General features: G+C 44.5%; 1 protein-coding gene across 1 annotated transcript in view; it reads right to left on the bottom strand.

Annotated features, from left to right (window-relative positions):
- LOC141096125 (synaptonemal complex protein 2-like) overlaps positions 1-27,670 on the bottom strand; it is a 244,255-nt gene that overhangs the window by 95,212 nt on the left and 121,373 nt on the right. The window contains exons 9-12 of the mRNA XM_073582529.1: positions 27,237-27,361; positions 1,747-1,841; positions 1,571-1,670; positions 1,260-1,318 (exon numbers count right to left, since the gene is read on the bottom strand). Of these exons, the coding sequence (XP_073438630.1) occupies positions 1,260-1,318; positions 1,571-1,670; positions 1,747-1,841; positions 27,237-27,361 (379 nt within the window). The remainder of the gene's footprint in view (positions 1-1,259; positions 1,319-1,570; positions 1,671-1,746; positions 1,842-27,236; positions 27,362-27,670) is intronic.

Below are 27,670 nucleotides of genomic sequence, written 5' to 3' on the forward strand. Positions count from 1 at the left end.
TCATCCAAATGCTCTCTAGCAAACTTCAGACGGGCCCGGACATGTACAGGCTTAAGCAGTGGGACACGTCTGGCACTGCAGGATCTGAGTCCATGGTGGCGTAGTGTGTTACTTATGGTAGGCCTTGTTACATTGGTCCCAGCTCTCTGCAGTTCATTCACTAGGTCCCCCCGCGTGGTTCTGGGATTTTTGCTCACCGTTCTTGTGATCATTCTGACCCCACGGGGTGGGATTTTGCGTGGAGCACCAGATTGAGGGAGATTATCAGTGGTCTTGTATGTCTTCCATTTTCTAATTATTGCTCCCACAGTTGATTTCTTCACTCCAAGCTGGTTGGCTATTGCAGATTCAGTCTTCCCAGCCTGGTGCAGGGCTACAATTTTGTTTCTGGTGTCCTTTGACAGCTTTTTGGTCTTCACCATAGTGGAGTTTGGAGTCAGACTGTTTGAGGGTGTGCACAGGTGTCTTTTTATACTGATAACAAGTTTAAACAGGTGCCATTACTACAGGTAATGAGTGGAGGAAAGAGGAGACTCTTAAAGAAGAAGTTACAGGTCTGTGAGAGCCAGAAATCTTGATTGCTTGTTTCTGACCAAATACTTATTTTCCACCATAATATGCAAATAAAATGAAAAAAAAACCAGACAATGTGATTTTCTGGATTTTTTTTTCTCAGTTTGTCTCCCATAGTTGAGGTCTACCTATGATGTAAATTACAGACGCCTCTCATCTTTTTAAGTGGTGGAACTTGCACTATTGCTGACTGACTAAATACTTTTTTTCCCCACTGTATATACCACTGCCTATGTAATCATATGTGTAATTCAGTGCAGCTTTGGCTACATGGGTCCTTGTGTCCCTATCTGTTGTTTTTATTAGTTCTCTGTGGCTGTATAGCATGTCACGTTTGTACCTTGCCTTTCATCACAATAAAGCAATTTTACGTATGACCGTTAGTTGTATTTTTGGATTCGTCCTCTCCCCTGTGTTAAAAAAGCAGAGAAAATGTCAACAATGGTTGACCCTGAATGGTAATGGGACAAAGAAACGGGAAGAGTGAGGCCCCAGGTAAAAAAAAAAAAGAAAAAGTGAAATATTGGAACATGCAGGCAAAGTTTGAAATAAACATTAGACTTCTTTACCTCTCGGTAGAACAGATCCTTTTTTGCTTTTGAACACAAGCACCAATGACTTCATATTGGAATGTTAGCAATAATTGCTAGGACAGACTGACACCCCAGGATTGCGTGCTGACTTACCTTTTCAACTCATTCTTGTGACAGAGGTTTAAGACTTGTGTCTGCTGGTTCCAAAAATTCTGAAAGCACAAATCAAGGACAAGGAGCTGCTGATAATAATCGTAGGTCTCACATTATCTCTCCACAAAAAACCCTGACAATGGTTGATGAGGGCAATGAAAGTGACAAAGAGATGGATTTGTTTTTGTACTTGATGGCACTGAGATGTGAACATGTTTATCTTTAATCTTAGCTTACCTATTGTAAGCATAAAGAGGAAAGTAATACTCTTAACATTCATGGATGGAGAAGTGTACTTCAACTATACTTACTGCAAATTCTTTTTCCATTTGCTTTAAGGCCTGGGAATCTTGTTCAAAGCTCACAATCTCTTCCAGCACTGTCTGACGGAATTTTTCCAGCCGCATTATTCTTAATCAGAGAGAAAATATGTAGTCATGATAAACTGCTGGGGAGCTGCTAGAGAAAAAAAGTATTTGATACCAACCTGCATTCTCGGACCTGAACATCTACAGAGGTTAAATGCTTCTGTGCTGCCTTCAGAGATTGCTTTGTAAAATAATCCATTTTTCTAGAGCGATTCTATAAAAAATTAGAAATCAAAATATTCAATCATCAATTTGTTTTTTAATGAAAAAAATGTTAATCCATTTCCAGTAACTAATAACAGGTTCTGGTCAGTTATCTTCACATACAGTGCATACGGAAAGAATTCAGACCCCATTAAAATGTTCACTCTGCTTCATTGCAGCCATTTGGTACATTCAAATAAGCAAAAACCACAAAAAGAGGACTTGAAAAATCTATAAAAAACACCAGGAAAAAGGCAGAGATGCTTACCTGCCTAGGTCTCAAAACAAATGCACTACCAGCGTGCATCATTACGATCTCCCGTGGGACAATTACCCCAACTATTACCCTATATGCAACTGCTACAGGGCAGTGGGAAGAGACAGGCTAAGTGCAGGAAATGGCGCATCTAAGAGCCATTTCTGGGGCGGCTGAGAGCTGGTGTTTGTAGCCAGGGGGGCAATATCCATGGCCTCTTCCTAGGCTACTAATATCAGCCCACAGCTGTCTGCATAGCCTTTTCTGGCTATTAATTATATGGGGACTCCACATCTTTTTTGGGGGGCTCCCCTATTTTAATAGCCAATAAAGGATAATTATACAACTGAGCTGATATTAATAGCTTAGAAGGATTCATTGGTATTACCCCCTTCCCAGGCTATAAACATCAGCCCCCAGTTGCCGACTTTCCCTGCTCTGGTTTTGAAAATTGCGCGGGAGCCCACGCAATTTTTTTCCCTTTTTTTTAAAATTAAACAGATATTGCGTTTAATGCAGATTTTGTGTGTGTCTAAATATTTTGTACTATTTTATTACGTTCATTACTAAACATCAACCTTGGTATTATATATCTATCAATCTATAGATATAACTATAGATATATCTATAGACAGATATATCTATAAGTAAATAGATCTACAGTATAGATAGATAGATCTATAGATATAGATATATCTAGAGATAGATAGATATATCTATAGATATATCTATATATAAATATTCAGTTATATTTGTTTTGTGTACATTATATGTGAACATGGTATGTTATGATATGGTATTCAATGGAGTATGTAAAAGAAGAGGTTGGACAAAGAAATGACATCACAATTCTTTTTTTTTGTTAAATAATAGATCTTTACTGTATTTAGCTTACAAAAACGCATACAAATCCGCATGGAAAAAACGCATGAAAATCCGCATCAAAAACTCGCTGATTTTTTACTGTGTTTTCTGCCAAGAGAGGAATAATCCGCAAAATAAATTCCACAGGCAAATCCGCAACGTGTGCACATACCTTAAGGCTATGTTCACACTAGGAATTTTTTCAGTGCGTTTTCTTAATGCAAATTTTCAGCTGCGTTTTACAGTCCCAGCAAAGTCTATGAGATCTCAGAAATCTCATGCACACCTTGTTTTTTTGTCATCAGTATTTTGTGCTTTGCATGTTTTTTTGCATAATAGAGCATGTCACTTGTTTCAGCGTTTTTTCACCTATTGAAAGCAAATGCTGAAAAAAACGCAGTTATCAGGTTTTGCAGTGTTTTTAATGAAAAAAAGCAAGTACACTAGTATGTGAAAGCCATTTATTTTTAAGATTTTCCCAGGTTTACCATCTTGTCTTGTTCACCTGAAAATGGCAGTTGGGATTAGTACAGTTTAATTAAATTAGAGATGCATACACAGTAAACATTGTAAATACCCCCATTGGAAGAAGCCCTCTTGTCGAAACGGCGCTGTCTGAGTGGTATTCACGGTATGAAAAGCCAGGCACACACTTGTGTAAGTACACTGCTTTTTTATGTGATTGTGCTGCAGCATATTGCTTCCATCTCAGAGGTGTTTGCCTTTATGCACCTTCGGCTCACAGCCTAGCACTTGGCACTTTATTCTCAGTACATATTGAAAATATAATTTGCTTGTGTAAGGTTTTCTTTAAAATTATGGACAAGTCTTTATATTTTTTTTCATGCAGTTTAGCACTTTGCACTATTTTCAATATTTATTATATGATATACGTTTTATTTAAATTGGCTTTATTGCTGCTAAGCCCCCGGTTTTCTTCAATTGGTTAAACTGTGATACCATTGTTTCTATCCCTTTTGTTTAAATTTTATTACATTCTTTTTAATATTCGTAAATAAAATATTCAGTTTTTATCATACCTATGCCTCTATAGCTCTTCAATATTTATTTCGGGGACTTGTGTGGTTATATAGATTTTTTTGAGGTTGGTTGGAATACATTTTGGACGTATGTGAATAAAAGCTTTAATACTATGTAGTGTTAGTGAAAAATATGCAACTACAAAACACATTGGTCCTGATTCATCAAATGTTTACCAGAATACTGTCTGGGCGGGATGGAGCAAAGACCACCTGATAAACTCATCAAAAGTTGTGGAATAACTTATGCCAGAAATGTTATTCCAGTACCTGCCTCTATTACGCACATCTTACTCCTGCACGCCCATCATTAACACTGGTTTATAAAATGGCAGTCTTAGGCCGGTTTCACATTAGCGCTTTTTCAGCGCGCGCACGGCCGGGGGTAGCTCCGCCCCCGAGCCGGCTCTCTGCCCGGCGTGCCCGCCCCTTGCTTGTAGCGCCGCCTACTAGCGGACAGCGGCGCCTGCGATCGGCGCACCCTATCTTTAGCATAGGGTGCGCAGATCGTGCGCTAGTTGCGCTTTGACCTGCGCTGCGCACTTTTGACGGTGCGCCGTGCGCGCCAAAATCAAACTTTTCGGATTTTGGCGCGCACGGCGCACCGTCAAAAGTGCGCAGCGCAGGTCAAAGCGCAACTAGCGCACGGCCTGCACACGATCTGCGCACCCTATGCTAAAGATAGGGTGCGCCGATCGCAGGCGCCGCTGTCCGCTAGTAGGCGGCGCTACAAGCAAGGGGCGGGCACGCCGGGCAGAGAGCCGGCTCGGGGGCGGAGCTACCCCCGGCCGTGCGCGCGCTGAAAAAGCGCTAATGTGAAACCGGCCTTACTGCATCGGGCCCATTATGTTTCTGGAAATCTGGCAGAGCTTGGTACTTACATTTTATACTATAATGGATTGGAAATGTTTTAATTACAGTGATGTTTTCCATCCTCAGTTACATAACACAGAGATTCTCTTGGTTTGCATGACTCTATTTGTAAATCCTTTGTCTGGTGGAGAAAGTGTAAGGCTGGTTTCACATTCGCGCTTTTTAAGCGCACGCACGGCCGGGGGTAGCTCCGCCCCCGATCCGGCTCTCTGCCCGGCGTGCCCGCCCCTTCCTTGTAGCGCCCCCTCCTAGCGCACAGCGGCGCCTGCGATCGGCGCACCCTATCTTTAGCATAGGGTGCGCAGATCGTGCGCAGGCCGTGCGCTAGTTGCGCTTTGACCTGCGCTGCGCACTTTTGACGGTGCGCCGTGCGCGCCAAAATCAAACTTTTCGGATTTTGGCGCGCACGGCGCACCGTCAAAAGTGCGCAGCGCAGGTCAAAGCGCAACTAGCGCACGGCCTGCGCACCCTATGCTAAAGATAGGGTGCGCCGATCGCAGGCGCCGCTGTGCGCTAGGAGGCGGCGCTACAAGGAAGGGGCGGGCACGCCGGACAGAGAGCCGGATCGGGGGCGGAGCTACCCCGGCCGTGCGTGCGCTTAAAAAGCGCGAATGTGAAACCAGCCTTACATGTGGACTGCGCTTTCAGTCCCATCAATCACTTCATGTTGGGGGATGTCTGTACTGAGGATTCAAATCATCCTAACAGTCTAGACAGGGAATTCCCTGAGGGCATCTCTCACTTAATTAACCCCTTCCTGACATCCGACGTACTATCCCATCCACGGTACGGGCCCGTATGACCGTGGACGGGATAGTACGTCTACCGCGATCAGCGGCGCCCACGTGGTGAGCGCCGCTGATCGCGGCCGGGTGTCAGCTGATTATCACAGCTGACACCCGGCACAATGTGTCAGGGGCGGTCACGGACCGCCCCCGACACGTTAACCCCTTGCACACCGCGATCAAACATGATCGCGGTGTACCGGGAGTTAAAGGGAAGCATCGGGAGGGAGGGGGCTCCCTCCGTGCTTCCCTGAGCCCCCCACGGCAGCGCAATGTGCAGCGCTGCTGCGGGGGGCTCCTATCCTCCAGGCCCCCGAATCCAAGATGGCGACGGGGGCCTTCGGGGACCTGAGGAAGCTGGCTTCCTCAGTGCCTGCAAAGCGCAGGCAAGAGGAAGTCTTCTTCAATGCCTGTGACAGATTGCTGATCTGTCACAGTGATCTGTGATGTGACAGATCAGCGATGTCACAGGACAGTGATGTCCCACCTGGGACTATGTAATAAAGTAAAAAAAAAAAATAAAAAAAAAATGTAAAAATAAATTAAAAAAAAATCGCCAAATAAATTAGAAAAAAAAAAATAAAAATATTCCCCCAATAAATCCATTTTTTGGAAATAATAAAAAAAAAAACAATAAAAGTACACATATTAGGTATCGCCGCGTCCGTAATGACCAGCCCTATAAAACTGCCCCTTTAGTTAACCCTTTTAGCGAACCCCTTAAAAAATAAAAAACGAAGCAAAAAATAATGATTTATTATCATACCTCCAAACAAAAAGTGTAATAACGCGCGATCAAAAAGACGCATATAAATATCCATGGTACCGCTGAAAACGTCATCTTGTCCCGCAAAAAACGAGCCACGATACAGCATCATCAGCGAAAAAATAAAAAAGTTATAGCTCACAGAATAAAGCGATGCAAAAATAATTATTTTTTATATAAATAGTTTTCATTGCATAAAACCGTCAAAAACATAAAAAAATGACCTAAATGAGGTATCGCTGTAACCGTACTGACCCGAAGAATAAAACCGCTTTATCAATTTTACCGCACGCGGAACGGTGTAAACGCACCCCCCCAAAAGAAATTCATGAAACGCTGGTTTTTGTTCATTCTGCGTCCCAAAAATAGGAATAAAAAGCAATCAAAAAATGTCACGTGCCCGAAAATGGTACCAATAAAAAACGTCAACTCGTCCCACAAAAAATAAGACCTCACATGACTCAGTGGGTCAAAATACGGAAAAATTATAGCTCTCAATATGTGGTGATGCAAAAACTATTTTACAATAAAAAGCGTCTTTTAGCGTCTGACAGCCGCCAAACATAAAAACCGCCATAAATAGTAAATCAAACCCCCCGATATCACCCCCTTAGTTAGGGAAAAATAATAAAACTAAAAAAAAAGTATTTATCTCCATTTTCCCGTTAGGGTAAGGCTGTGTGCACACGCTGCGGATTAGGTGCGGATTTTGTAAAATCCGCAGGTGAAACCGCAGGTCTAAAGTCCTGCGGTTTTACCTGCGGATTGCTCTGCGGTTTTGTCCTGCGGTTTTTCATCTCCTCAATAGAGGAGATGGCAAACCGCAGGAGAATCCGCAGAAAGAATTGACATGTCAATTCTTTCTGCGGATTGAAAACCGCAGATAATCCGCGCGGAAAATTCCGCACCGTCTGCACTGCGGTTTTTGAATCCCATAGGGAATCATGGTACTGTACACCGCAGCAAAAACTGCTGCTGGTCCGCAGCGGCCAAAACTGCTGCGGAACCGCAGCAAAATCCGCAGCGTGTGCACACAGCCTTAGGGTTAGGGCTAGGGTTAGGGCTAGGGTTAGGGCTCAGATTAGGGTTAGGGGTGTGTTGGGGTTAGGGTTGGAGTTATAATTGGGGGTTTCCACTGTTTGGGCACATCAGGGGCTCTCCAAATGCAACATGGCGTCTGATCTCAATTCCAGCCAATTCTGAGTTGAAAAAGTCAAATGGTGCGCCTTCCCTTCCAAGCTCTGCCATGCGCCCAAACAGTGTTTTACCCCCACATGTAGGGTATCAGCCTACTCAGGACAAATTGCAAAACAATTTTTGGGGTCCAATTTCTCCTGTTACCCTTAGGAAAATAAAAAATTGGGGGCAAAAATATCATTTTTGTGGAAAAAAATGATTTTTTTATTTTCACGTCCGAGTGTTATAAACTTCTGTGAAACACTTGGGGGTTCAAAGTGCTCACCACACATCTAGATAAGTTCCGTGGGGGGTCTAGTGTCCAAAATGGGGTCACTTGTGGGGAGTTTCAATAGTTTAGGTACATCAGGGGCTCTCCAAACGCACATGACACCCGCAGACCATTCCATCAAAGTCTGCATTCCAAAACGTCACTGCTTCCCTTCCGAGCCCCGACGTGTGTCCATACAGTAGTTTTCTCCCACATATGGGGTGTCAGCGTACTCAGGCCAAATTGGAAAACAACTTTTGGGGTCCAATTTCTCCTGTTACCCTTGGGAAAATGAAAAAATTGGGGACTAATTGATCATGTTTCTGGAAAAAATACGATTTTTTTATTTTCATGCCCTGGCATTATAAACTTCAGTGAAGCCCTTGGGGGTTCAAAGTGCTCACCTCACATCTAGATAAGTTCCTTAGTGGGTCTAGTTTTCAAAATGGGGTCATTTGTGGGGGGTTTCCACTGTTTAGGTACATTAGGGGCTCTCCAAAGGCAACATGACACCCGCAGACCATTCCATCAAAGTCTGCATTCCAAAACGTCACTACTTCCCTTCCGAGCCCCGACGTGTGCCCATACAGTAGTTTTCTCCCACATATGGGGTATCAGCATACTCAGGACAAATTGGACAACAACTTTTAAGGTCCAATTTCTCCTGGTACCCTTGGGAAAATAAAAAAATGGTGACTAAAAGATCATGTTTGTGGAAAAAATACGAATTTTTTATTTTCACGCCCGGGCGTTATAAACTTCTGTGAAGCACTGGGGGGTTCAAAGTTCTCACCACACATCTAGATAAGTTCCTTGGGGGGTCTAGTTTCCAAAATGGTGTCATTTGTGGGGGGTTTCCACTGTTTTGGTACATTAGGGGTTTTCCAAACGCGACATGGTGTCCGATCTCAATTCCAGCCAAAAACGTCAAATGGCGCTGCTTCCCTTCCGAGCTCTGCCATTCACCCAAATAGTGGTTTACCCCCACATGTGGGGTATCAGCGTACTCAGGACAAATTGCACAATAACTTTTAGGGTCCTGTTACCCTTGGAAAAATAAGAATTGAGGGTGAAAAGATCATTTTTGTGGAAAAAATATGATTTTTTAATTGTATGGCTTTATGTTATAAACTTCTGTGAAGCCCATGGGGGTTCAAAGTTCTCACCACACATCTAGATAAGTTCCTTAGGGGGTCTAGTTTCCAAAATGGTATCATTTGTGGGGGGTTTCCACTGTTTTGGTACATCAGGGGTTTTCCAAACGCGACATGGTGTCCGATCTCAATTCCAGCCCAAAACGTCAAATGGCGCTGCTTCCCTTCCGAGCTCTGCCATGCGCCCAAATAGTGGTTTACCCCCACATGTGGGGTATCAGCGTACTCAGGACAAATTGCACAATAACTTTTAGGGTCCTGTTACCCTTGGAAAAATAAGAATTGAGGGTGAAAAGATCATTTTTGTGGAAAAAATATGATTTTTTAATTGTATGGCTTTATGTTATAAACTTCTGTGAAGCCCATGGGGGTTCAAAGTTCTCACCACACATCTAGATAAGTTCCTTAGGGGGTCTAGTTTCCAAAATGGTATCATTTGTGGGGGGTTTCCACTGTTTTGGTACATCAGGGGTTTTCCAAACGCGACATGGTGTCCGATCTCAATTCCAGCCCAAAACGTCAAATGGCGCTGCTTCCCTTCCGAGCTCTGCCATGCGCCCAAATAGTGGTTTACCCCCACATGTGGGGTATCAGCGTACTCAGGACAAATTGCACAATAACTTTTAGGGTCCTGTTACCCTTGGAAAAATAAGAATTGAGGGTGAAAAGATCATTTTTGTGGAAAAAATATGATTTTTTAATTGTATGGCTTTATGTTATAAACTTCTGTGAAGCCCATGGGGGTTCAAAGTTCTCACCACACATCTAGATAAGTTCCTTAGGGGGTCTAGTTTCCAAAATGGGGTCACTTGTAGGGGGTTTCCACTGTTTAGGTACATCAGGGACTCTCCAAACGTGACATGGCGTCCAATCTGAATTCCAGCCAATTTTGCATTGAAAAAGTCAAACGGCGCTCCTTCCATTCTGAGCTCTGCCATGCGCCGAAACAGTCGTTCCCCCCCACATATCAGGTATCTGCGTACTCAGGACAAATTGCACAATAACTTTTGCAGTCCAATTTCTCCTGTTACCCTTGGTAAAATAAAAAAAATTGAACCTGAATTATTTTTTTTATGAAAAAAAGTTAGATGTTCATTTTTTTTAAATATTCAAAAAAATTCCTGTGACGCACCTAAAGGGTTAATAAACTTCTTGAATGTGGTTTTGAGCACCTTAAGGGGTGCAGTTTTTAGAATGGTGTCACTTTTGGGTATTTTCTATCATATAGACCCCTCAAAGTGGCTTCAAATGTGATGTGGTCCTAAAAATAAAATGGTGTTGTAAAAATGAGAAATCGCTGGTCAACTTTTAACCCTTATAACTTCCTAACAAAAAAAAATTTTGGTTCCAAAATTGTGCTGATGTAAAGTAAACATGTGGGAAATGTTACTTATCAAGTTTTTTGTGTGCCGTATCTCTGTGATTTAAGGGCATAAAACTTCAAAGTTGGAAAATTGCAAAATTTTCAAAATTTTTGCCAAATTTCCATTTTTTTCACAAATAAACGCAAGTTATTTGAATGAAATTTTACCACTAACATGAAGTACAATATGTCACGAGAAAACAATGTCAGAATCACCGGGATCCATGGAAGCGTTCCAGAGTTATGACCTCATAAAGGTACAGTGGTCAGAATTGTAAAAATTGGCCCGGTCATGAACGTGCAAACCACCCTTGGGGGTGAAGGGGTTAAAACAATGAGGCATACATTTCCATACATATTGTCCAGGACAGATTTTACTTCCCATTCCTAAAAATAGGCACAAGGATATATAAAAATATATTGCATCAATCTCAAGCACCCAACAGTGACAGGGCATTCAAGTGCCTAACTCTGGAACAGCTCATACGTTTTAGTTCTCTCTCACCATTGATCTCCCTCTGATAGGGTCAGTATAGAATGCCATCCATCATGGTGGGCAGTGAACCAGCACTGTATCTCATTTAGTTATTGGTAGCTTTGAGCAGGGTTCCCCAACTCCAGTCCTCAAGGCCCACCAACAGATCATGTTTTCAGGATTTCCTTAGTATTGCTCAGGTGATAATTGCTTCACCTGTGCAATAGAAGGGAAATCCTGAAAGCATGACCTGTTGGTGGGCCTTGAGGGCTGGAGTTGGGGAACCCTGGCTTTGAGGATACAGCTCACCAGGTGCTGCCAGTTCATCCAAACCTGTAGTACTGGCTCTGAACCAGGATAGCAGCCTAATTTTCATACTCTTACAATGAACCTTAGTCCTCTCTAGAATAATTATTCTTTCACCAAAATAAAGGGTATAATCAGCTAATCATGTGCCTAATTCTAATGATGTCTACACAGGGTTTCCATTCTATGACTTAACCCGGAGTCACACTAGCAAGGAATACGGACAAGTGCTATGTGATAAAACATCGCATAGCACTCGGACCGCAGTTAATCTATGAGGAAGCTCACATCACTGTTTTTCTTCTCGTCCGTATTATACTTGAGGGTGAAATCGCAGAATATTGCGATTTTCTGCATACCGTATATACTCGAGTATAAGTCGATCCGAGTATAAGTCGACCCCCCTAATTTTGCCACAAAAAACTGGGAGAACTTATTGACTTGAGTATAAGTCTAGGGTGGGAAATGCTCCATAGATTATTCCCCCATATGGTGTCCTCAGAAGAAACTCCATAGATTATTCCCCCATATGCTGCTCCCATAAGAAGCTCCATAGATTGTTCCCTCATATGCTGCCCCCACAAGAAGCTCCAGATTATTCCCCCATATGCTGCCCCCACAATGTCATGTCGGACGCTGTTCACACCACAGCATCCGGCAGGCAGAGGTAGTTCCACCTCCAGCCACTATAGCCTCAGTGGCGCCGGCCTGATCTTCAGGCTCTCGGGGGTTAATCCTGCTGGAGACCAGGTTGGATGGTTAGTCACGCCCACGGTCTTTAAATAGTCATGCTGGCCTATGGGCGTCGCCGATTATAGCTTGTGTTTCATACCAAGTGGTTCCGGTCTGGAGTGGAGGTGTTCAAGAGAGAGAGATTCATATCTGGTGTCGTATGATCCGTCGTTATCCTTTCTCCTTCCCATATTTGTGTTTAGTTGTGCCCTGTTCACATTACTGTTTATTCCTGTGTGTGTGCGGCGCAGTGCAGTTTAAGTTCTCCCTGTCTGTCATTATTTGTGTGGGAGCTTTGGTGGTGACTTCTCACTGGGTGGAGGGTTAAGTGCAGGGCTGAGCAGGAGATAAGGAAAGGTCGGAGGCTCAGGCATTTGCACCTTCAGCAAAAACCCTGGGTTGAGGGTCAGACAGGGTTTCCCCTAGTAAAGGGACACCACAGGGGCCCCGGGTATTTCAGCCTTAGTTGAACTAAGCCCCCGTGACATTATAATCGGCCCACATTTTTTCAGGAGTCCATGGATCCATTAGATTCCATAACCCGCCAGTTGGCGGCGCTGTCCATACAGGTCTCCGAGTTGAATGGGGCAGTTCAGCAGCAGGGCCTGGTAGTAGCAAAGGTGCAAACGGCATCTGCAGGTATCGGTGCAGAGCCGAAGTTTCCGCTGCCAGAACGATTTTCAGGCGATCGCAGCAAATTTGTCGTATTTCGGGAGGCCTGCAAATTATACTTCCGCATGCGGCCAATATCCTCAGGTAATGAGGCCCAGCGAGTAGGGCTGGTGTTGTCATTACTGAGTGGTGACCCCCAAGCATGGGCATTTTCCTTACCACCTGACTCTGCTACATTTCATTCGGTCAATAATGTTTTTTCTGCCCTCGGGCTCATTTACGATGACCCTGACCGACTGGCTCTAGCGGAATCTAAAATCCGCGCCCTCCGCCAGGGGGAGCGCTTGGCAGAAGACTATTGTTCGGAATTTCGCCGCTGGGCTGTAGACACACAGTGGAATGTCCCAGCACTGCGGAGCCAGTTTATTCATGGGGTATCAGGGAGGGTGAAACAAGCCCTCCTGATGTATGAGACTCCGGCATCATTGGAGTCTGCCATGAGTTTGGTGATACGTATTGATCGCCGTTTTCATCAGGGGGCACAGGAGACGCTACCTCTGGGGGAAAACAGAGGTGCAGGTGTGGTTGAAGTAGATGAGTCCCCTGAACCTATGCAGATTGCTGGCGTGGCACAGGTTCAGCCTCGCGCTCCGGGAGTCCGGAAGTCCGGAGCATGTTTCTACTGTGGTAAAGGAGGTCATTATGTTAACGTTTGCCCGGTACTACCTAAGAGGGTCACACCGGCGGAAAACTGTTAAGCTCAGAGGGTATGGAGGAGACCCAACTGAGCGTATGCATATCCTCCATGATGGTATCTCAATGTATGCTCCCTGCCAAGGTTATTGTCGCCGGCAGAGAGCTACCTATATCAGTGTTTGTGGATAGCGGTTCCGCCACCAATCTCATAGATGAGGAGTTTGCACACACCGCCGGGTTTAAGATTGAAAAACTTCCTCACCCCATACAGGTGGTGACCATTAATGCTGTTCCCCTCCCTCAAGGGGAGATTACTGAGTTTGTGGCAGAGGTGAAACTCCACATTGGGGTCCTACATTCTGAGTCGGTTACATGTAGGGTCCTCCGTAATCTCCCAGCTCAAATGGTCCTGGGTTTTCCATGGCTGTCCAGGCACAACCCGGTAATTGATTGGAAAACTCAGGACATAGTACAATGGAGTGGTTTCTGCCAAGACAATTGCTTGGCCACATGTGTGTCCGCCGTGACGCCCAGCCTGCCGGAGGCTTTGCAGGATTTCGCGGATGTTTTCTCTGAGAAGGGTTGCTCAGAACTGCCTCCACATAGAGCCTATGACTGTGCTATTAGGTTAAAACCCGGGGCCAAATTACCTAAGGCCAGGATGTTTAATATTTCTGGTCCTGAGAGACAAGCTCTGAAAGACTACATCGCGGAGAGTCTGAGCAAAGGTCACATCCGGCCTTCGTCCTCGCCTGTAGCCGCGGGGTTTTTCTTCATTAAGAAGAAAGATGGGGGGTTACGCCCGTGTCTGGATTTCCGAGAGTTAAACCAGATTACTATCCGTGATCCCTACCCAATGCCGTTGATCCCGGATTTGTTCAACCAGGTAGCGGGGGCAAAATGGTTTTCCAAGCTGGACCTCAGGGGGGCGTATAACCTCATAAGGGTCCGTCAGGGGGATGAGTGGAAGACGGCGTTTAACACTCCTGAGGGTCATTTTGAGAGTCTGGTTATGCCGTTTGGGTTGACCACCGCGCCTGCCGTTTTCCAACATTTTATTAATGATGTCTTTGCTCATGTCCTGGGGAGATTTGTGATTGTATACCTGGATGATATCCTCATTTATTCTAGCGATCGGGACACTCATTTGGAGCATGTCAGGCAGGTGTTACAGTTGCTCCGGGAGAACCAGCTCTATGCTAAGCTGGAAAAATGTTTATTTTTTGTCCAGGAGTTGCCCTTTTTGGGATATATTGTGTCCGCAGCTGGTTTTAAAATGGACACCGCTAAGGTGCAAGCGGTGTTGCAATGGGAGAGGCCGGAGAGTCTGAAAGCACTCCAGCGGTTCCTTGGGTTTGCGAATTATTATAGGAAATTTATAAAACACTTTTCGACTGTCGCCAAACCGCTCACGGACATGACAAAAAAGGGTGCCGATCTGGCGAACTGGCCTGAGGTGGCTATACGTGCATTTGAGCGTCTGAAGAATAGTTTTGCTTCAGCCCCCATTCTGGTGCAACCAGACGTGTCTAAACCTTTTGTGGTAGAGGTTGATGCGTCGGAGGTGGGAGTGGGGGCAGTACTGTCTCAAGGCTCGTCCTTGAGCGAGATGCATCCATGCGCCTACTTCTCCAAGAAGTTGTCGCCGGCCGAACGGAATTATGATATCGGCAACAGGGAGTTGTTGGCCATCAAACTGGCTTTTGAGGAATGGCGACACTTCTTGGAGGGGGCGGCTCACCAGGTCACAGTTATCACCGACCATAAGAATCTGCTCTACCTGGAGTCGGCCAAGCGTCTGTCTCCTAGGCAGGCTCGCTGGGCATTGTTTTTTACTCGTTTCAATTTTCTTGTGACGTATCGTCCCGGGGCTAAAAACACCAAGGCGGATGCTTTGTCTAGGTGTTTTCCGGGGGGAGAACCTCGGGAAGAGCCGGTACCCATCCTCCAGAAAGGGGTAGTGGTCTCGGCTCTCACGACTGAGGTAGAGGCGGAGATTGCCGAGGCCCAAGAGGAGGTACCACCAGGACTTCCCGCCAACAAATCATTTGTACCCCTGCATCTTCGGCCTAAGGTGTTGAAGGAACACCACGATTCGGTACTGGCTGGTCACCCAGGGGTGAAGGGCACCTTAGAGCTGGTATCGCGTCGTTTCTGGTGGCCCAAAATCCGGCAGGACGTGGTCTCGTACGTGGCAGCTTGCATCACGTGCGCTAGGGCTAAGTCACCCCGAACCCGTCCTGCTGGCACGCTACAGCCTCTGGGGGTACCCAATAGGCCATGGACAGAAATCTCCATGGATTTTATCACTGACTTGCCAGCCTCGGCAGGGAACACGGTCATCCTGGTGGTGGTTGACCGTTTTTCAAAGATGGCGCATTTTGTGGCGTTGTCCTCTTTGCCCAATGCTAAGACGTTGGCTCAGGTATTTGTAAAGGAGGTGGTCAGACTCCACGGAGTACCGTCTGACATAGTATCTGATAGGGGTACGCAATTTGTGGCGAGGTTTTGGAAAGCTTTTTGCTCAAGGTTGGGGATCAAGTTGTCACATTCATCGGCGTTTCATCCACAGTCTAATGGACAAACTGAGCGCATGAACCAAAATCTAGAACAGTATTTACGATGCTTTGTGTCCGACAACCAGGAGGAGTGGTCTACTTTCCTTCCTCTGGCCGAATTCGCATTAAATAATCACCGCCAAGAGTCATCAGGAGAGTCTCCATTCTTTTGTGTGTACGGTCAACATCCTCAGTTTTGTACCTTACGTCAGGGTGACTCCGGGGGTGTCCCGGAGGAGGATCAGCTAGGAGCCCAATTGTCATCAGTCTGGAGGCGGGTGAAACAGCGTTTGTTGAGCATGAGTGCCAGGTACAAACGGGTGGCTGACAGTAGACGCGTGCCAGGTCCGGACCTGTGTGTGGGTGAATGGGTGTGGTTAGCTACGAAGAACATAAAACTCAAAATCCCTTCTTTAAAACTGGGTCCAAGGTTTATTGGGCCTTTTAGGATTTCTGCCATCATTAACCCAGTAGCTTATCGGTTGGAACTTCCCGCGGTGTACAAGATACACAACGTGTTTCACAGGGCTTTATTGAAAAAGGTGGTAGGCTTGGTGGACACGACGCCGATGCCACCTCCAGTCATGGTGGATGGCGAGTTAGAGTTCGAGGTCGCCAAGGTAGTGGACTCTCGAGTAGTACGCCGTACTCTTCAGTATTTGGTGCACTGGCGGGGGTATGGTCCAGAGGAGAGGTCTTGGGTTCCAGCCTCAGACATACATGCGGATCGGCTGGTCAGTTCTTTTCACCGTCGTCATCCGGACAAGCCGGGTCCTATGAGTCTTGAGGGCCCTGGGGTCCCTCGTAGAAGACGGGGTACTGTCATGTCGGACGCTGTTCACACCACAGCATCCGGCAGGCAGAGGTAGTTCCACCTCCAGCCACTATAGCCTCAGTGGCGCCGGCCTGATCTTCAGGCTCTCGGGGGTTAATCCTGCTGGAGACCAGGTTGGATGGTTAGTCACGCCCACGGTCTTTAAATAGTCATGCTGGCCTATGGGCGTCGCCGATTATAGCTTGTGTTTCATACCAAGTGGTTCCGGTCTGGAGTGGAGGTGTTCAAGAGAGAGAGATTCATATCTGGTGTCGTATGATCCGTCGTTATCCTTTCTCCTTCCCATATTTGTGTTTAGTTGTGCCCTGTTCACATTACTGTTTATTCCTGTGTGTGTGCGGCGCAGTGCAGTTTAAGTTCTCCCTGTCTGTCATTATTTGTGTGGGAGCTTTGGTGGTGACTTCTCACTGGGTGGAGGGTGGAGGGTTAAGTGCAGGGCTGAGCAGGAGATAAGGAAAGGTCGGAGGCTCAGGCATTTGCACCTTCAGCAAAAACCCTGGGTTGAGGGTCAGACAGGGTTTCCCCTAGTAAAGGGACACCACAGGGGCCCCGGGTATTTCAGCCTTAGTTGAACTAAGCCCCCGTGACACACAAGAAGCTCCAGATTATTCCCCCATATGCTGCCCCCACAAGAAGCTCCATATCGTTCCCCCATATGCTGCCCCCATAAGAAGCTCAGATTATTCCCCCATGTGCTGCCCCCATAAGAGGCTCCTTAGATTATTCCCCCATGTGCTGCCGCTGCTGCATGTAAAAATAAAAAAAATGACATACTCACCTCTCCGTCGCTGGGTGTCAGATTCTCACCTGTCCTGCGTCCATGGCTGCTCACCGCTATCTGCATGTCATCAGTCAGTGACGTTCAGACTGCAGGGGGCGCGGCGCGCACTAACCACGTCACCGCGCCCTCTGCTGTCTGAAGTCACTGACCGATGACAGACAGCAGCAAGCAGCCATGGACGCAGGACAGGTGAGTATCGCTGTACTTACCTGTCCTGACGCTGTCTTGAGCCCCCAGCTTCTCTGCGCTCTCTCTTCCTGCCTTCAGCAGTCATGTGGTGCCGCTCATTAAAACTCATCAATATGCGCATATTGATGAGTTTTAATGAGCGGCACCACGTGACCGCTGAAGGCAGGAAGAGAGAGCACGGGGAGAAGCTGGGGGCTCAAGACAGCGTCAGGACGGGTAAGTATGACCTGACACATCCGCCCCCTCCGACCCCTTTGTATATGACTCGAATATAAGTCGAGAGGGGGACTTTCAGCCCAATTTTTTGGGCTGAAAATCTCGACTTATATTCGAGTATATACGGTATATTGGCTAATGTATAATGTAAAGTGCTGCGGAATATGTCGGCGCTATAGAAATAAAATTTATTATTATTATTGCAAACGGATTACATATGGATCACCATATGGAGAACACTCCTGCGATTCTCGGCCAAGAAAATCGGACCGATTTTTCATATGGCAAGTGTGACACCGGCCTTATAGTGAACTCAACAATATCGGTATCAATTTCATGGTACAGGACAGAAAGTGACAATAATAAATCTTCAGTATCCTGTACATTGGTGGGAAAGTAAAAAACCCTTAAATGTATAAAAACACCTGAAGGTGAGCAGCTGAAAGTCACATAACTAAACAATGATAAGCAATGCTGAAAGAACGTGGTTGTTTTATGGTCTTATTTCAGGGAAATTCTTATTGAGGGGAACAAGATAGGAGAACATAAAAAAGCAGAGGAGCCATGGCACAGATGGAGGCATAGCACAGTGGTACTAATGCAAAACCTATTTTCTTTTCTTTGCAGAGAGCAAGGTCAGTAAAATAATTTACTGTTGGGGTAGATATACTCAATGCATTTGACAGCATATTGGATGTGACATTGTGATGGCTAAATATGAAACACATGTAGAAATATCTATTTATTGATAGACTAAACATTGGCAGACGGTAAGTATTATAGCTGGAAACTAGGACTGAACCATAGCAAACATAAGTCAGAGACAGGCTCCCTCATTGCAGGCATCTACAGTATATTTTACAGTATGCAGCATTTTAGAAAAAACAGTTTAAAAAGGAGGCTTCTTCTTACCGTATCTATGTAATGGGTAAAGACCAGTCAATCTAGCAATGATGGTTGGGGACAAGCTGCCAGGGACTAGCACTGTAGACGAGCCTTCCCATTCTGTCTCTTTTTTAAACAATATTTTCTATTTTGTTTTAACACACAGATACCCCTAATAATGGAGTCTGTCTTAGACTTAGGCTGCCTGTGGTTCAGGAAGCATGGATTACCTATCATGCTCCCTTTACAAGGGTTCTCTTGTGCAGCTCACTAATGCATTGAGAGGTGGAAAGATGACGATCACATTTCCACCTGGACCTGCGATGTCTGCATCTGTCATCAGGCACTGGAGTATTCACTCTGTGGGAAGTGCTGGTGAAGGAGAGAACGCTGGGACCAAAACATCAGAGTGGCGCAGGCTCCATCCAGCTAAAAATGCTAGAGTAGCTGAGTTCTATAATGCAACCCAGTCTGCCAGTACGTGTTTGTATTGTCCAGAGGAAACAATCAGCTTTGTGCTGCGGCCACATTTTAGTTCAAGCTTCCAGCATACTGCTAGGAGTTGCTTGTTATAGTTTGTACTTTCTCTTCTTCTCGCCTGTTATTCAACTCCTGTTCAGCATGTCTGATTCTCATTTCTGACTTGAGCACGTGGTTAGACTATGCTGCCTGACAATTCTATTCTTGGCCCTGACCTTCTAGTATTGATGCAGCTTTCAGAACAACCTCTGACAACTTGCTCCATCAGCCACTCCGTTGACCCAAACAAGGTCCAGATCCCTGTACAGGGCTTGAAGGATGAAAAACAGGGCACACCCTGGGATTTGCTAGATGAAGTGGGCAGCACACAGAAGCCCTATTAAGAGCTGCCAGCCTTCAATTAACAATGACCACAGACAATCATATTTCACACAGACGATTGCCAGGATGCCTGGACAATAGGTAGATATTGTGCACCGGTCGTTATCATTAGAACAGGATCAAACCTGTTTTATAACCAGCCTTGCTAATGCTGACAGCTGAGGGTTGCAGCCGCCTGCTGTGAATTTTGCCTGGCTGATTATCAAAAATACAAGGGAATCCACGCCGTTTTTTTTAAAAATTATTTATTTACAGCGCAAGCAGGCAGATGAATACTCCCATCAGCCGCCGTCTGCTCTTGCTGTTATTAGCGGCAGCGGGCATAGGTTGATTGGAGCAGTAGTTCCATCAGCCAATGCCAGTGACCAGAGGTAAACTTTTCACCTTCGATCACAGCTGCGGGCTCATGCTGTCATTTGACAACATGGGAACTGTGGCTGTCTGACCGGTGGTAAGGATTTTACCACCGATCAGAAGCAGTGTTTGCTGTGCTGTCATGCACATGACAGAGTGGCAAACACTGGATGTTCGGAACCACCATTCAAGTGAATGGGGTCTGGGTTCGGGTACCTGTACCCAAACATCATAGTAACATAGTTTTGAAGGGTGAAGTAAGACCTTATGTCCATCTAGTTCAGCCTATTTTTAGTGCAGCTGTTCTGCATTGCTGATCCTGGGGAAGGCAAAAAACCCACAGAGTAGAAGCCAATTTTCTCCATAGGGAAAAAAAATTCCTTCCCCTAAGCTGGGTCAACCATCTACCTATAATATTCTGTTATTCGTAACCTTCTATACTGTTACTCACAAGAAAAGCATCCATTCCTTTCTTAAATTCATTCAGTGAGTTGCCCATCACCACTTCCTCAGGAAGAGAATTCCAGAGCCTCACTGCTCTTACCGTGAAGAACCCTCTTCTATGCTGGTGCAGAAATTGTCTTTCCTCCAAACGAAGAGAATGCCCCCTTGTTCTTGTCACAGTCCTTGGTACAAACAGTTCATTGGAGAGATCTCTGTATTGCCCTCTGATATACTTGTACATATATATTAAGTCTCCCCTAAGTCTTCTCTTTTCTAGAGTAAATAGACTTAATTTTGATAACCTTTCTGGGTATTATAGTGAACCAACTCCATTTATCAATTTAGTAGCCCGCCTTTGAACCCTTTCAAGTTCAGTAATGTCTTTCTTGAGCACCGGCGTCCAAAATTGCACACAGTGTGGTCTGACGAGTGATTTGTACAGAGGGAGAATTATGTTTTCATCTCGTGTCCCCAGACCTCTTCTAATGCATCCCATGACCCTATTTGCTTTGGTGGCAGCTGCCTGACACTGGGCACTCCAATTTAGCTTCTTATTGACTAAGATGCCTAAGTCTTTTTCCATGTCTGATTTCCCCAGCAGTTTCCCATTTAGTAAGTAATTATAGCATCTGTTTCTCCTTCCCATGTGCATAACCTTACACTTATCTGTGTTAAACCTCATTTGCCATTTTTCAGCCCAATTCTCCAATTTACTCAAATCTGTCTGTAGCTGCAAACTGTCCTCCTTTGTGTTAACTACCTTACATAGTTTTGTATCATCTGCAAATACTAATATTTTACTGTGTATGCCATCCACTAGATCATTAATAAATATATTAAATAGTAGGGGGCCCAATACAGAACCCTGTGGTACCCAACAAGTAACCCTGGCCCAATCTGAGTATGCACCATTAATAACCACTCTTTGTTTTCTATTTTCTATCACTAAGCCAGCTACCTACCCATCTACACACATTCTCCCCTAGCCCAAGCTTTCTCATCTTACTTACCAATCTTTTATGTGGGAGAGTGTCAAATGCTTGAGAGAAGTCGAGACAAATGACATCCAATGATTCTCCTTGGTCCATTTGAGAGCTTACACCCTCATAGAAGCTGATCAGGTTAGTTTGACAGCAGCGATCCTTCATAAATCCATGTTGATATGGAGTTAAACATTTATTAACATTGAGATATTCCATAATGGTGTTACGGCGGCGGAACACGCTTAAAAAAATATAAATAAACATGTTCGCCGCCCGGGGTCCACCGTGCGGCAGATGGAAAAACCGCAGCTAGAAGACACAGAGCACTGTGGCGGTAATGTACACGGGGTTCTATATCACCCAGGTGCAAACAAGCAGTCTCTGTTAAGTGCACAGAGCTGCTCCAGGAAAAAATAGAAAAGTAACGCTGAGCCTGTTAGTAACACAGGGACTCAGCGGCACACATGCGGTAGGCAAAACCCGGAGTAGTTAAAACGTCACTACGTTCGACACCTACCGTGGTAACAAGTGTGCTGGCGTCGCAACCGCGGACGCAGAAATAAGCTGCAACTGCAGAGCGGCGTGAACAGAGCCGCAAGCAAGGCGCTGTAAAGACACTGGCGCAATGCAAGACGCTTAGCTGCTGCAAAAGGGATGGCTGGCGCTAGCGCTGCTACTGGCGGCTGCCCAATCACTCACACAATCGTAATATCAGAGGGAAGGGGTTTCATAATAAGTCATCCACCAGTCCAAGCATCCATTACCATACACGCAGCAGCAGTATGAAAATACTAGCGCATGGCGGAACAGCCATGTGCACTTTTTATAGTGTACGGGACCTTCCGGAAGTCTCCATAACCCTGAGCAGGACCAATGGAATCAGGAGCAGGACCTGAGCACCTGACTCCTGAGCTCCAATGGGAGGTTGTCCCAGGAGCATGCTCAGAGTATGGGGTGAAGGACTTAGCCTCCGGAGAGAGTTGCTGAAAAGTAAACTCTTCTGCAATCTCTCTTGCAGTGGACGGATAGCAGGAGACTGCAGGATGTAAGGGTCTAGATCTCTGCATAGCCAGGGCAGAAATCTGACTCCTAACAAATGGTACCCCTTAGAAACCCTCCAAAAATTTTACCCACAACAGATGTTAAGCTTACCGGCTTATAATTTCCAGGTTCCCTTTTACACCCCTTTTTGAATATTGGTACCACATTTGCTTGCCGCCAATCAAAAGGAATAGATCCTGTTTCTATAGAGTCTTTAAATATAAGGAATAGAGGCCTGTCTATCACATTACTTAACTCCCTTAATACCCGAGGGTGAATGCCATCAAGGCCTGGTGATTTGTCAATTTTAATCATACTAAGGCGGTTCTGCACTTCTTCCTGGGTTAGGCAGGTAATACTTAATGGGGAGTTTACATTATCACTTTGCATTTCCCCTGGCAAATCCTTTTCCTGTGTGAACACTGTTGAGAAAAAAGTATTTAAAACATTTGCTCTTCCCACATCGCTCTCTATGATTTCACCCTCATTGTTCTTTAAAGGGCCAACACCATCTTTTTTAATCTTTTTACTGTTTATATAATTAAATAATAGTTTGGGGTTTGTTTTACTTTTCTTAGCAATGAGTCTCTCAGTTTCCACTTTTGCTAAATGTATTTGTTTTTTACACATTTTATTTTTTTCTCTAACTTTTTAATGCTTCTTCATTGCCTTCTTGTTTTAGCTTCTTAAATGCCTTGTTTTTGTTATTTATTGCCCTTTTTACATCCTTATTTAGCCACATTGGTGTTCTCCTGTTCCTAGCCCTTTTATTTCTGTACGGTATGGCTAGCTCACAGTGGGTGTGTAAAACGGATTTAAATATTTCCCATTTATTTTCTGTGCTCCCATTTTTGAGGACATTGTCCCAATCAATTCGGTGAAGGTCCTCGCTAAGCTGATCAAACTTTGCTTTCCTGAAATTCAGCGTTTTCGTAACCCCCTTCCAGGGCACCTTACTGAAGGACAAGTGGAATTGTATTATATTGTGGTCACTGTTCCCTAGGTGCCCATCGACTCGTACTTTTGTTATTCTATCTGGCCTGTTACTTAAATTAAGTCCAGAAGGGCTGTCCCTCTAGTTGGGCCCTGCACAAGTTGTGACAGATAATTATCCTTGGTTACTGACAGAAATTGGTTTCCTTTCTGAGATACGCAGGTTTCAGTTTCCCAGTCTATGTCAGGGTAGTTGAAGTCCCCCATAATAATCACCTCATTGTGATTTGCTGCTTTGTCTATTTGTTTCAATAATACATTTTCAGTGGTTTTTGTTATATTTGGTGGCTTATAACAAACACCTATGAGGATTTTACAAACCCCTATGAGGATCCAGAGGTCCCACCCATCTTTACCTGTAAGCCCTCGTTACAGCATACTAGAATACTGTCTATATGCTGTCTTTTATTGTACTCACCTATGGAGAGGTTCGGTCCAATGGGCGTCGCTGGTCTTGATTGAGCGCCTCCTCTCTTCTTGAGTTCACTATCCTCCCTCTTGCTTTGTGTGGATGACACATCCTACATCATCACAGTGTCTTCAGCATCATGCTACTGCGCAGGCACACTTCTCTCTGCCCTGGTGAGGGCAGTACTGTAATGCGAATGCATGGGGAAAGAGCGATGGTGCATGTGCATTGCAATACTTTTCACTGCCCTCTGCAGGGCAGAGAGAAGTGCGCCTCTGCATGAGGGCGATGCTGAGGACATTGTGTGGTGATGCAGAATGCATCATCCATACGAAGCAAGAAGTGGACGGCGATCGCAAGAAGAGAGGTGGTAACAGACCATTGAATTGGACCGTACAGTAGGTGAGTACATAAAAAGCTATTTTGTTTTATGGAGAGTGTATTGGGGGTCATATAGACAGCATTCTAGAATGCTGTAACAAAGGCCTTACAGGTGCTGGCCCTACCTTAAATGACAAAAACCAGGTGACAGGATACCATTAATGGTTGTTAATACTTCAGTAGAATACGTAATGGAGAGCTCCTGATCTTGCATACATCTCCGTATAGCTTCCAACAGATTAAAATATTTATTATAAGGCTATAAAAAAATTTCTCATAAGGCTCAATACACTGCGTTCCAAATTATTATGCAATTTGGATTTAATTGTCATAAAGATGTAATTTTTTGTTTTTCAAATGAACTCATAGATGGTATTGTGTATCAGGGCTCTTTGGATCACTGAAATCAATCTCAAATTCCTGTGATAATTAGTTTACCAGGTGAGCCCAATTAAAGGAAAACTACCTAAGAATGATGTTCCACATTATTAAGCAGGGCACAGGTTTCAAGGAATTTAGGAAAGAAAAAGGACCTCTCTGCTGCTGAAAAGCATCAAATAGTGCAATGCCTTGGTCAAGAGATGAAAACATTAGATATTTCCCAAAAATTTAAACGTGACCATCGTACTGTTAAGAGATTTGTGGTTGATTCTGAGCACAGACATGTTTGTGCTGATAAAGGCAGAATGAGGACGGTTTCTGCCAGGCAAGTTCATCGGATTAAGAGAGCAGCTGCTAAAAAGCCATTACAAACCAGCAAACAGATATTTAAAGCTGCTGGTGCCTCTGGAGTCCCTCGAACCTCATGGTGTAGGATCCTTCAAAGGCTTGCTGTGGTGCATAAACCTACTATTCGGCCACCCCTAAATAGTGTTCACAAGCAGAAATTGTAGCAGTGGATCTAGACATACACGAAGACTATTTTTCATACAGTCTTGTTTACTGATGAGTGTCGAGCAACCCTGGATGGTCCAGATGGATGGTTGGTGGATGGCCACTATGTCCCAACAAGGTTGTGACTTCAGCAAGGAGGAGGAGGAGTCATGTTTTGGGCCGGAATCATGGGGAAACAGCTGGTAGGGCTCTTTAAGGTTCCTGAAGGTGTGAAAATGACCTCTGCAAAGTACTGTATATAGAGTTTCTGACTGACAGCTGTCTTCCATGGTATAAAAAGCAGAAATGTGCCTTCAGGAGCAAAATCCTCTTCATGCATGACAATGCACCATCTCATGCTACAAAGAATCCCTCTGAGTCATTGACTGCTATGGGCATAAAAGGAGATAAACTCATGGTGTGGCCACCATCTTCCCCTGACCTCAACCCTGTAGAGAACCTTTGGAGTATCATCAAGCAAAAGATCTATGAGGGAGGCAGTTCACATCAAAACATCAACTCTGGGAGGATATTCTGACTTCATGCAAAAAAATCCAAGCAGAAACTCTCCAAAAACTCCCAAGTTCAATGGATGCAAGAATTGTGAAGGTGATGTCACAGAAGGGTTCCTATGTTAGCATGTAACTTGGCCTGTTAGGATGTTTTGGAGTTAAATAGCTTTTTTGTTCGGTGAATGTGACCTCCTAATGCTGCAAATTCCACAAATGAACATTTTCAGTTCTTTAAAACAGATCAAATGTTTAGAAATTCTACTGTGCTTAATAGTTTGGAACAGTGCAATTTGAGTTTTTATTCATTTTGGAGATTATACTGTTATCATTGGGAGGTTTCTTCAATAAAATTTGATGTATACTCTAACGGGTGATGATGACTTTTATTAGACTGACTGTCATTTGTACCGACTATTTAGGAAAATCAGAGAAAAATATCATTTGCATAATAATTTGGAACACAGTGTATATGAGAGTTAGTGTAGAAACCTGTGAAGGGGATGAATCCTTAGGGGAGCAGAAGAGACTTGCCATATCCACTTAACCCCTTTGCGTCGCAGCTCTTTTTCTTTTTTGCATTTCTGATTTTCGCCCCAGAGCCGTAACTTTTTTATTTTTACAATATGGCCATGTGAGGGCTTATTTTTTGCGGGACGAGTTGTACTTTTGAATGACACCATTGGTTTTACCATATCGTGCACTCAAAAACGGGAAAAAAATTCCAAGTGTGGTGAAATTGCAAAAAAAGTGCAATTCTACAACTGCGTTGTAGATTTTTTTTTACCTTGTTCACCAAATGCTGAAACTGACCAGCTATTATGATTCTCCAGGTCATTACGAGTTCATTGACACCAAATAAGTCTAGGTTCTTTTTTACGTAAGTGGAGAAAAAAAATACAAAGTTTGTTAAAATAAACAAATAAATAAATTGCGTCATTTTCCGAAACCTGTAGCGTTTCCACTTTTCGTGATCTCGGGTTGGATGAGGGCTTCTTTTTGCGTGCAGAGCTGACGTTTTTAATGATACCATTTTGGTGGAGATACGATCTTTTGACCGCCTGTTATTGCATGTTAATGCAATGTTGCGGCGACTAAAAAAACGTAATTCTGGAGTATTTAATTTTTTTTCTCGTTACGTCGCTTAGCGATCGTGTTAATTCTTTTTTATATTGATAACGGGCGATTCTGAACGCGGCGATACCAAATAGGTGTATGTTTGATTTTTTTTTTTAATCCTTTTATTTTGAATGGGGCGAAAGGGGGGTGATTTGAATGTTTATTTTTTACAATTTTTTAAAAATATTTTTTTTTTTTTTACTTTTGGCATGGTTGAATAGTCTCCATGGGAGACTAGAAGCTGCCATAACCTGATCGGCTCTGCTACCTATAGGCGATGAACAGATCCTCACTATGTAGCAGAATTGCTGACTTGCTATGAGCGCCGACCACCGGGTGGTGGTCATAGCAATCCACCATTGACAACCATAGAGATCTGATATGTGCCAGGAAAGATGTGGGCTCAGCGCCGGAGTACACATCAAACGGGGAGACACGACATGCGTAGGACTAGAACGGCGCATGTCGTGACGGGGTTAAAATGCTTTTCCAAAATGGCGAATCCATACATCTGAAAACAGTTTGTGGTAGATCTACAGTAGAATGGTTCATAGTTCACACACTACATAAACTCATTAATTTACAAGGTAACACATATACAGTACCTGAACTTTCCTGGCAAATTCTTTGCTGATTTGCTCACACATTATGCCAACATCAGAACTGTTCCTATCCCAGGTGTCCGAGGCTGCTGTAGTAGCATTATTTTCAGAAACACTGGACAGATGCTCTGAGACAAGGAAATGATTAAATTGCTGTTATAATGGAATACATTAGCTTTTCTTGTTTAGACCATTGCCCTGTAGTCTGTCATTATCACACTTGTGAATCTCTTGTTTTGAAAAACAGTGGTTGCTGAAGCTGCAAGAGGATTGAACACTTGCTAGCAATTTAGAACTGATCGCTAGGGTACCAACATTTGCCTACTATAAGATCAGCCTTTTTTCAGAGAAACTTCTAACACATCCTAAAAGCTCCTTTAGCACAAATATTAAAGATTCTAAAAGGGGATGACTCCCCACAAAAACTTATAAATACA

This window comes from Dendrobates tinctorius, unplaced genomic scaffold, assembly GCF_039654945.1.
Source record: "Dendrobates tinctorius isolate UK_male_01 unplaced genomic scaffold, ASM3965494v1 ptg000071l, whole genome shotgun sequence".
NCBI classification, from domain to species: domain Eukaryota; kingdom Metazoa; phylum Chordata; class Amphibia; order Anura; family Dendrobatidae; genus Dendrobates; species Dendrobates tinctorius.